Genomic DNA, 11,391 nt, shown 5'->3' on the forward strand with positions numbered 1-11,391 from the left:
ACAACCTTGTGCGCAGCTTCCTCCTCAAAAAGAGCTCAGCTGGTGTTTGGCCGGTGAATGTTTGCGGCGTTGTTCTATAATCGAACATGAAATTGTCGACTCTGCGCAGCATTGACCTGGAACTTTTATTCCTTTGATCTTCTAGCAATTGCTTAAAAAGCGACTGATTTAGTGTTTGGCCAGCGCGTTCTGCCGGACCGTTCGACTGAGGATGATATGGCGGAGTAAGCGTGTGCTTAACCCCGTTTGCCAAAAGAAACTCTGCAAACTCGTTTGCACGAAACTGTAGCCCATTATCTGTGACTACTTCCGTCGGTAGGCCATGACTTGCGAACAACGAGCGTACTGCTTCGATCGTGCTCTGCGTGGTCGCTGACCTCATGATTCTTATTTCCAGCCTCTTGGAATAATAATCTACTCCTAAAAAACATCTTGTTTTCTTTCTGAGTAAAGTCTAGATGTGCCCTCTCTCAACTGCTTGTGCACCACTTCCAAGATGAAAGCGGTGCCAGTGGACCCACGGATTTTGTGCTTTGACAAATTAAACACTGCTTCAGAGTTTGTTCCAGGCAGTTGTCTATCTGTGGCCAACAAACCATTGACCTTGCAAGTGCCTTCATCTTGATGATGTCAATGTGTTGCTCATGCAACAAACACATAACTTCACTTTGAAGGTCCTGCGTTATCACAGCTCTGTTCTGCCACACCACACAACCGCAATTCACTGAAAGCTCAAATCGTCTCACGAAGAAAGGCTGATAAGGAACTTCAACAGTATGCGGCCATCCATGCCATACCATTTCGCTAACAGCACTGAAAAATTGATTTTTCACAGTTTCACTTGATATCTTTTGATATTTTGATATCTTGATTTGATATCTGATATCTTTTCATATCTTGATTTCACAGTTTCACTCGTTTGTACACATATGACCTCATCAAAGACTGCTAGAAGTACAGCATCTAATTTTTCTGTTAATATCAACGGTTACTTCACTTGCGACAGTACTAACACATCTATCTGCTTGAATATTCAGTGTGTCATATGCAGTATATTGATCACACGGAAATATCTTTTCGTATCAAATTTAACAACCACAAGGCCGTGTCTGGTGTGACCGGGGCACGGCAGACGAAAGGTGCCCAAAATGTCTACGTTCACCCATGACGTCACGTCCGCTATAACCTACTTGCTCGAGAATTCCGCTTTCGAATCTGTAACATCCTATTGCTACTTAGGTGTCCACATAACTTCCTCTCTTTCTTGGGCCCTTCATATTAGCAAAGCAATTAGCTTCAATTAGCAATGCAAACCGCTCGTTAGGTTACCTCCGGCGCAATTTTTCATCTGCTCCTGTTTCTTTAAAACTACTCCTTTAGAAATCGTTAGTTCGAAGTAAACTCGAATGTGCCTCTTCAATCTGGGACCCCAGCACTGCTATATTAACCTCTGCCCTCAAGCTAGTCCAAAATAACTCTGTCCGCTTCATTCTAGGAAACTACAGTCGTACTGCCAGTATCACTTTAATGAAGGAGTACCTACAGCTTCCGTCACTCGCCTGTCGCCGCAAGTTTTCTCGCCTATGTCTCTTCCACAATTTATACTAGAGTCCCGCCCTACACAACGACCTTATTCTTCCTCCATCATACATTTCCCCTCGTTTCGATCATGCACAAAAGGTGGGAATAATGTCGTGCTTAACGCAAACATGTTATCAATCATTTGTACCCCGCACCTCACAGGACTGGAACCACCTTCCTGGAGCAGTCACGTCCACTGTTCACTATTCCCAGTTTCATAATGTTTTAAACACAGGTGTATTGCATTGTAACTAACCAACTATGTAATTGTATTTGTTATCGGTCAATTGCTTGAATTTTTGTTGCTTTCCGCAATTATCTCATCGTTTTAGCTAACATTGTATTAGCAGAAGAAAAACCTGTATAGTGTCTCGTTTCCCGTATGTTCCACTCCACTCTGTAATGCCTCTGGCACTGAGGGTAATACTAATAAATAAATAAAATAAACCCACGCTGTCACAGCCGTTCATCATAGAGAAAGAAAAAAAAGTTACGAGTGGCCACTCCCATACACCCCCAGCGTCCCAATCGACCCTAGCGCGCCTGGCGGTTGATGAGAGCAACTGGCCTGCACTTCCTGTTTCGGTTTCGCTGGCGCGAAATTTGGATTACCCCTCGTAACCGACGTTGGGCTGTCGCGGAAGCTTGTCATTTCAGACCACTTTTCGTCACCCAAATGGCAACGCATTTATTTGTCGCTTTGATTTAGCGCTTCACTCTTTTGTCTAGTCCAATATTTGGTGTGAATTGAGGTAGTGACGCAATTTTTATTTCGATTAAGTGGTAACAGATGGAGATATAGGTAATCATAATTCACTACGGCTTTATCCATCGCGCTTGTCTTCTGTGTTTTGGTACAAGCGCTCATATGTATCAAAGAGACAGAGTTCCCGCAATGTTTTTATTCCAAGGCAACATAGAGGCTGAGCAGAGAAAAAGCACTAAATGAGAAGAGCATCGTACAGAAATGCAAGGTGTAGAAATATACCTGCATCTTTGCTTACAAAGTTAACAAATATTGCAACAAATACACAGAAAACACAAGTGTTGGCAGAAGCCGGCAAGCTGGTGAAGTATGGAGCGCTGATCAGCGCCCAGTAGGCAAGAATCCATGGAACAAACGCGGCGTACAAAACTGATGAAGGAAGGCGCAGCATACACACAGCACTTAAGTCGCTAGTCACGACTGTGGTTAACCGAAATAATGCACAGAGAAAGAAAGATGGTACAAAAACCACACGACGCAAGATATCAGAAAAGCAAAGATAGAGTGCGTAGGCTGCCCTTAAAAGAAGCTAGCCCAAAATGTAAAAAAAAATTGCTGCTTGAACATTGGCTGGATGCTCTCGAAAAGGTGATGCTTTGGAGCTTGCCCATTACATGAAAAACTAACGTTCTGCTACAACACTGGCAGGCATTTTTCCTCTTATGTGTCGCCTTCATGAAAAACTTAGAGCCTAAGTGATTTGATACTGAATGTTGCTGTTACGTATTGGCAGCGTTCAAGGTGAAAGTGAAATACACTGGAGTCTTCACTTCTCCAAAATTCTGCACCTTAACTGGTGCTACAAGTGCGCTATTACGCGGCTAATAGCCGAAGTAAACCTCTTTACCACTATATGTACCACTATATGTTCCTTACCACTATATGTACTACCCGCTTTAACGCATTTCAACAAGTGCTTTTGCTATCAATGTATTACTTGAGCTAGAGAGATAAAGCGCACACAGTGACTAACCGACCCACAATAGCATGTAGAGTTTGCCAGCAGATGCTACAAATATGCAGACAATATACCAAATTTCTTTTCAAGGTCATGCAAATCCCTTCGAGCAAATACAGGTAGTGTCCCTACTCCTCATAGTGGGTGAACAAAACAATGGATAAAACGAAGGAGCGCCTAGTTCCCTTGAACTCAATAGAAGGCCATAATGAAGTCTGCTATAACGAGTGATGACTTCAGCAAAGTGATTGCGGGACTGGGTTTAACTCCAATACCTTTGCGTAAAGCTGCCGCTAACTGCTAACCATTGAACTTGTCTAGTTGTATGCCAGAGATTGAAGACTGGAACCTAACCTTATCCAAGTTTCGGTTCACGAAACGCACATGCCAGCATAAACGAACCCGGCAAAACATTTTGAGAAACTCCTTGCGACACCCAGCAGAGCAGAAATGAAAATTGCCAACGCTCGAAAGATGGCGATACAGAACGTCGCACACTTTCGAGTGATGTGCGGTGGCCTCAATTATGGCAATAAAGTGAGATTCAAGTTGTTGTACGTATGCGAAAGCTGCTTCCGATGGCACAGTCAGATTCCCAAAAAGTTTACTAGGGACATGGTATGCTTTGAGCATTGTGAAATACTGGTGGGGACCCTTGATTGTCCCGCTGTCGTCTTTCAATAACTGTGGGCAACTGCAAGTTTCACCTGCGCTCCGAAGAAAGTATTTGATCAGAAAGCCAGCTACATAATATGCAGCGGAGTCGTCAATAACATGGGAGTGAATGTTAGTCGCAAGTTCGGAAAGATCGTCCAGAGCGGGAAAGTCGTCAGGATGTGGCTTTGCACACTCCTCATTATTCACAAGAGACTCACTGGTGAGGGAGAATGGCGAGAGCTCCTGAAGGAGGTCACATTCATCATCCTCGACATTTCCGTATTCTGACAGTTTGAACAGCTTTCTTATGCAGATGTGCTTCAGGCCACAGATAAATTGTGCTACATTCGGGTTGGTGTTGCAACCTTGTTTTTGCCTAATGTGGCCGAATATGTTCTCCAGGGGATCCTGTTGAAGTCTGCGTGTTGGAAGGTATTGAAAATTGTAATTTTTGGAGAGATCGTCCCACAGTTGACAAATGGCCTGAATTGTAATCTGCCAACCAACAATGGTTTGTGGTTGACGTCTGCCATCAAACTTCCATGATGCAATCCAGGGAAGCTGGCCTTGAAGGAAGTCAATCAGTTCTGGATTCTCTTTCATGATTGCATGCCGGAGCTATTGCGAAGTTTTTTTTTTACTCGAGCTGTTCAGGGAATCGAAAATCCTGTCCATACGATCACAAAATTGTGCTGTAGCGATGGCTGAGGCAGGCAGCACGTTTGCATACACCAATGCCGTGATAGCAATGGATACCGATGCACTGAGGACCTGCGTTGCTCTGCTGACCTTCATACTGGCAAAAGGTTTCTGATGAACGTGCCGTTCAGTCAACTTTGGAGCCAGTCGCAACCGCAACTCATGCGAAGATTGGTAAAGGCTTACAATGGGCGACCAGTCAACAATTTCATCCCCTATGTACAACTTGTGCGCTTGGACATTATTGCGTGTTGTTTTAATTAAATGTGGTACATCAAAGATGAAATATACCCGCTCACCATCAACTTCAAAAAAGGCTTTGCGGCAGTCACTCTTAGTTGGTTAGCGAGACTGACATTAGAACTACCCTAGTCACATATTACTGCTTTCACTGTAATATGAATGCTTCTAATCTCCACAATGAGCGACAACAGCAGGTTATGCATAACAGATGATGGTGTTGATGTGTGCCCTATAGTAAAAGCAACCGGTTGAACCCACTTCTTCGAAACACCAGCAAGGAGAACAACCATTGCTCGGTCAGCAATGGTTGAAGTGCGGTGAGCGCCATCATCTGTGAAACCATGGACAACGTCCCGTGCAACATCATAATGCAAATTTTTTTCAGTGCTATCTCGTCAAAAACTAAAGCACACACTCGATCACGTTCATTCCAAGCTTGAGTATTTGTTGCAATGGAAGAAATGATTCCAGGAATTGTGCCTGGAGTCATCTTTACATTGGCTAGCCACCTTCTTAATGAACGCCGGGAGGGCAAAGAAAAATATAGAGCCAGAAATCGGTATGCTCGCGGGCCACGGAAGTTTAGGTGAAGAGCGAATTTCTTCAACCAAACGGGAAACCGCTTGCCCTTGCCTTTTGGCCTCAAGCGAACATGTGTCGAAAGAAGTTTAAAAACCTCCTCGGTGACGTATGGTCGGATAATGCCAAAAGCCTTTGTAGTCGATGACGGTGATTTGTGAGGCTGTCTCAGCAGTCTTTTGGTAGTTTTCCGCTGTGCTGCTACTTTGGCTTGGAGACTTTTGATGGTTTGCTTGTACATTTTTGATGCACAACTTGTCGTTGGCACGCAGGAAAGCTCTGCAATGAACAAAAGAAATCAATGTAAGAGCGAACAGCAAATGATTCCGCACAAGCATTTTCCTCGATTTTTCAAACCCAAAAAACCAAGATGCCCAACTTCCCCCCCCCCAACACACCATTCCACAAAACTTCATAAACCGAGATTTATCATGTAGTCATGGGAAAATAGAAGCCTAAATTATACCCATCCTAATTTCAATCTATGCAGGCAATACAAAGAATGATTTAATAGCTCCTTAATAGTCTGCACTGCTTCCAAAGGAGCCCATTTATGTTGCAGGTTCCTAATGCACTTCCATTCTGCTTCCAGCAGAAGTTTTTGTTGGGCTAGTTGGTGCATGTTACTGATGTACTAAAGCGCCAAACAGACGACTCAAGAAGAGACACGGACGAGCGCGGCATTTGGAAGGATCAGTAGACAGAACCGTGCTGTGTGCTTACAGACTGTGTCAGATGTACAATCGGAGAGCCATGTGCGATAATTTCCTAACGATGCGAATGCAGGTGTGCGTAAGCTTCCCTCAGCTGGCGGTGGCAATTTGGTGGTCGATTAAACAATGAATTTTTTCTTTGAATTTCCAAGCTCTTATTCCGTAAGTAACCACTAAATTGTGGCACACATATTCTCTTTCTTGTGGAGTCACGCAACAACAATTGGAAAAAAAAATGTTCCATCGTTCCTGTTGTTACAGAATGACACCAAAAAAATTAAAAGCATCATTGAGAGCTCACTCTAATAATTTGTTGTTGCACACACAGTGTCCTTTTGAGGATAGTTTGCTTAGAATGTTCTAAACATAAAGTATCACGTGAAAAACAGCTACAATAAAGGCATAGTTACCATTTGCAGTAGGGCACTCATTCATGGAGCTGTTGGCAGACACATCTTCTGAGGTGTCCTGTGAAGCTTGTTCAGCGCCTCGGACACTGCTGTCGGAAGAAAGTTGCAAGGTGCCTGCGGAAATCTCTGTATCATTACAATCTGTCGCAGAAATCAACATCAAACTCACCGATCACAGAAGTTCCTTCTGTCACAACTGAACGATTGGTCAAGGTTTCCTCCAGCAGGCCGAGATCAGCAGATGCCCCTTTGCCAGCTACAAGGGAGTTGCCAACTGCAGAGGTTTGGTAAGCAGTCAATTTCGCGCAAAAAAAAGCAACCTCAGCGCTGAACTCACCCTGCTCATCAGGGCACCTCAATGTGTGGGGGTCGCTGTTCGAAGCCTCTTCCGCAGATCCTGAAGAAACTAAACACCAACGATTTGTCAGTAACATGTTTAAAAAAGAAACTGAACCTCATCCTCACCTTGTAGTGCAGCTTCTGCAGTCATGTGGCAGTCACTAGTAGAAGCGACGCTCAAAGAACCTGCATATATGTGTAGTTGGTACAAGTTGCAAAGCTTGTAGCATAGGAAAAATTAAACAGCACTTCCAAGCGTATTGCTTGGCAGGTGAAAAAAAGAGTAGAGAAGCAACCAACTGAGAAGCAAGCAATTATGATCTGTGGAATTATCAATAGCGCAACGTTACATTGGTGTGAGGTATATATACAAGTAGACGCAGACTTCAAGTAAACGTGCAATAGACCTTAGAGGTCTTTCAAAACAAGTTAGACAGGCCAACAGCGTTAAAAATGGCAAATGTCTAGCTGCAAGGAAGGTAATAGCCCACAATTAAGAGAATTTAGGAGTTTCGAAGAGATACTGCTCCTACAGCGAGGTTCGTCCATCGGCTACAAACACCTTCGAAATTATTTGTCGCCACTGCTGCTATTGCATAGAATCGAATTTTTGTCAACTACTTACAAGGTGCAACTTGCACTGGGTGCACACTCGGCACAGCCATTTTTGTAAGCCTTGTATGCCCAGGGTCCATGAAACTTTCAGCAGTGAAATGGTCGCTGCAAACTCTGTAGGTTGCGTACAATACACTGCCCGGCTTACTCAGAAGATCGTCTCTTCCAGCGTACTGCATCCATGCTGTCATCCTGCATTGGCAATGAACTATCAGCGGAACTACTTGAATAGTGATTTTTTTTTATTGTGCCCCTTACTGAGTAAGCACAAACAGTCAGCGTGAAGACATGCAAACCATACAGGAGCTTTAACGCGCCTGCCGTCCCGTGGTATGCGGAAGAATCTCGTTCCTGGCTTCTTATGGGTTTCGCCGTTGTTGAAGCAACACGACACACTGCAGTAGCTGCCGTAACTTGGACCGCCGGACGGCATGGCATCAGCACGCTCTGAAAATGTCAATAAGTGCACTCTTTGTTAATTACCAAAAACATATGTAGAAGTAATATGTTTGAATGAATAGTGAACCGATGCACAATATGAAACCACCGACACGTTCTGACCTCTGACCCATAATAGTCGGACATACAAGAATACATGTTAAGACCACATACAGAGGTGTACAAAAGTTCCGAGGCCGTCATCCTATGTAATCCCATGGCATCGCGACTTGTGAACTTCTCAACACCCCTGTACATCATATGTAATCTCATGGCATCGCGGCCTGTGAACTTTTGAACACCCCTGTACGTACTCAGTATAGGGAGTACATTGGGAGGCAAAATAGCAGTTCACATAAGCGTGGTAAAGATCATTCCAAAACGTCCAAATACGAGGCCTTTGTTCAAATGTACGCCACGCCACGCCTACGCGACAATACGTTGTGCAATGTATTCCGCCACGAAAAAATGATGAGGAACTCAAAGTTACATGAATGCGCAGTACTTCCCAACACGGCCGCCGCAATAAGTACATGCAGTAGTCATTGGGAAATTTTCCCCACCGTTACTTTTCTGTATAAACAATCCGCACGGACGTATACACCACCGTCCGTCCGTGCGCCGTAGATACACAGCTTACTGCAGTACAAAACGCAATAAGCTACGCTCGCTGTTTATGTCACATGTGATTGTTTTCAAGCAATATTACTAAAATATTCAGGAGCCCTTACTCTATACGGGAAACGAGCAATCAAAGCTTGGCTACAGCGTGCCTAACGTCCTGCTTTTCTTTATTTAGGTAGCGCCCGTCCCCAGAACGCCGTTTTTCAGTCTGAATCGGCGTGGCGTCTATTATGTTCTTTCCAGCGTTCGTCAGCCTCTTAGAACGAGCCAACGAATGCACCGTCAACCGTCACGCGGTCATATAAGCGCAGGTTAGGAATTCAATTTTCTCGGAACCGGAATTTTCCTGAAATGCGCAATTCCCGATATTGACCTTGAGCGTTTTTGAACACGAACTATTCGCCGAAATGAAACGCCGATACCGCGGTTATCGCAAACAGCGCTAAGAACGGTTTACTCTCGCAAACCGAGACGCAGCGTCTCGATGGCGTCTGACAAGCTGCGAGTCGCAGCGCAGTGCACAGCCGTGAACCGGTGCAAGGTAATGGCAGCTTCGCGTCGTTTGATTATTTTCACGGAACGCAACCAACAAAGATTATGCCGTTCTCGGTGGGGATAGCAAGAAAGTACAGCTAGTACAGCCCTCTTGCTACGCGTTTCTTGAGGGGGCATGCTTTTCGCATTGTTCGCGTCTAGCCGCCTCATATAGAGCCGCAAACTGCTTTGTTTAGCGAACCTCGTCGCGCTCACAAGTCAATTACTCCAAGCTTCGCTTAAAAACATGACTCACCTTTCTCACGCACAAGAACACCGCCGCAGCCGACGCTCACGAGACGTTCCCGCTGGTACGCCGCTGGTGTCGTTGATTTCTGCTCGATGGACGAATGGTGATTGGTGTTGATGGCAGTACGAATGAAGAACAAGAAGCACGGAAGGTGTCTTCGATAAATTCTGTTTTTATGTATAAGAAACACGCCAAATTTGGGTGTATAATTATTATTTTGTAAAGCGATTGAGCAGAATTCATTACAAAATTTTCTTTTTTTGCGCCTGCGTCCCCTGGCGTTTGATGAGAGCATTAGTTCGTTACGTAGCCGTGACGTAGTTCCTGAGGCCAGATTTCTCGGAGTGTCCGCTCTTAGTCTTTTTCTTTCTCTATGGCATTAGTTCGTTACGTAGCCGTGACGTAGTTCCTAAGGCCAGATTTCTTGGAGTGTCCGCTCTTAGTCTTTTTCTTTCTCTATGCGTTCATTTCCATGGCGTCTGCCTATGGAGCCGGTTGCACTGCGAAGCAGTCCGTATTCCGTGCCCACTTAGAGCGTGAGTAATTTATCTTTCCACGCTATATGCGTGTAATAAAAGCTTGGGGCTCTGAGCTGTTTGATGCGTTACCATTAGGTACCTTGTGCGCATATTAACTCGACAGCGTTAAGGAGCTCGTGTCGCAGAAAAGCCGGTGTCGTCGGCGTTGGCCGTGAGCGATAAATCCCAGCAGGCACTTCATGAATAAAAAACAACTTGCAAGATGGGCTGGGTGGGAATCGAACCAGGGTCTCCGGAGTGTGAGACGGAGACGTTACCACTGAGCCACGAGTTCTTTTTTTTTGTTCTTTATTTCCAGCTTGGCTACAAGCTTCAAAAGAGTTTGTGATCATAGATCACACTCATTTTATGTGTGCCAAAGTATCAAGCATTGACACCACAGCTTCATCACAGTCATTCGTCTTGTACACGCCACGTACCTTCGCAACCATTTCCACAAAATATTCATACACAGATCGGCCTTTAACGTCACAATGTCTATATGCCGACAGATTACGCCAGACTGCGTGCATTCCAAGTAAAAAGATTACATCCATCTGTTCAAAATCGTGTTCAGGTGGTAAAAAACGAATACCATGTGGATTGAGGGGTAGGTCTATCTTTAACGTTCTCTGTAATATATCCCAAAAGAATATGGCATTATTACAATCAATGAAAACATGTTCGATTGTTTCACCTTTGTTGCACAGAAAGCATCTGCTTCCCCATGGCACATAAATTCCTCTTTCCTCCGACCACGTTTTAACAGGCAAGGTTCCCGTGTGAAGCTTGAAGAAGAATGTTTTAACGTTTGCCGGTATCCACATCTTTTTAACCCTTTTAAGTACGTCTTGCCCAGGCCCTTCTTGAAACATTAACCGATACAATGGAACCGGGAACACACTTTCAATGAGATCCTTCATAAGACGCTTTCTTTTTACATTGGAGAGGTACTCAAGAGAGAATCGCGCCCTAAGGAAACGATAGGACGTTACAACTTCACGCAAGAACCTTGAAACTGTGTAATGAGGGCCAATGGCTGAAGAAACAAAAAAATCAGGCATAGACACTGCTAACATGGTTTGAAAAAAACTGCACAAAAACGGGTCTCTCTCGTCCCTTATCAATATGAAACGTGATACAACTTGCTGAAGAAACAAGTGGCACACCGACAGACCACCTTTCTTTACTCGACGAAACAAATTTGTCCTTGATGTTCGCTCCCACGTAGAACACCAGATAAACGTGGCAAAGATTCGGTGAAATTTATGAATGTGCTTACGTGTACAATACAGTGCCTGCAGGAGATACATAATTTTTGCAGCGAGAAAAACGTTACAAATGGTGGCACGTGCAAAAATCGACAATTCGCGGCCACCCCATGCTTCGGCCATCGCACGCATTTCATCCGTTTTTTCGAGCCAGAGTGACTCGTTCTCACGATACCCATCCAAAGGCACCCCTAGG

At 44.5% G+C, this 11,391-nt stretch overlaps 1 protein-coding gene across 1 annotated transcript; it reads right to left on the reverse strand.

Moving 5' to 3' along the window:
• Positions 1-2,468: 2,468 nt before the first annotated feature.
• Positions 2,469-9,490, reverse strand: LOC142584607 (uncharacterized). Its single transcript, XM_075694738.1, has 7 exons — positions 9,413-9,490; positions 7,571-8,007; positions 7,072-7,131; positions 6,944-7,012; positions 6,776-6,880; positions 6,607-6,695; positions 2,469-5,762 (listed from the first exon to the last, which is right to left on the reverse strand). The coding sequence occupies exons 2-6, from the start codon at positions 7,749-7,751 to the stop codon at positions 6,628-6,630; spliced, it is 483 nt and encodes a 160-aa protein (XP_075550853.1). The 5' UTR covers positions 7,752-8,007; positions 9,413-9,490; the 3' UTR covers positions 2,469-5,762; positions 6,607-6,627.
• Positions 9,491-11,391: the final 1,901 nt, after the last annotated feature.

Source organism: Dermacentor variabilis, chromosome 6 (genome assembly GCF_050947875.1).
Source record: "Dermacentor variabilis isolate Ectoservices chromosome 6, ASM5094787v1, whole genome shotgun sequence".
NCBI lineage: Eukaryota > Metazoa > Arthropoda > Arachnida > Ixodida > Ixodidae > Dermacentor > Dermacentor variabilis.

Bases quoted from the DNA above. Each gene is read 5' to 3' on its own strand.
- LOC142584607 (XM_075694738.1), bottom strand. From the start codon at position 7,751: ATGACAGCATGGATGCAGTACGCTGGAAGAGACGATCTTCTGAGTAAG. The intron at 7,013-7,071 runs GTGAGGATGAGG...GTTGGTGTTTAG, and splicing joins TGCAGAAGCTGCACTACAAG to TTTCTTCAGGATCTGCGGAA. The intron at 6,696-6,775 runs GTGAGTTTGATG...TTCTTCCGACAG, and splicing joins AGAAGGAACTTCTGTGATCG to CAGTGTCCGAGGCGCTGAAC.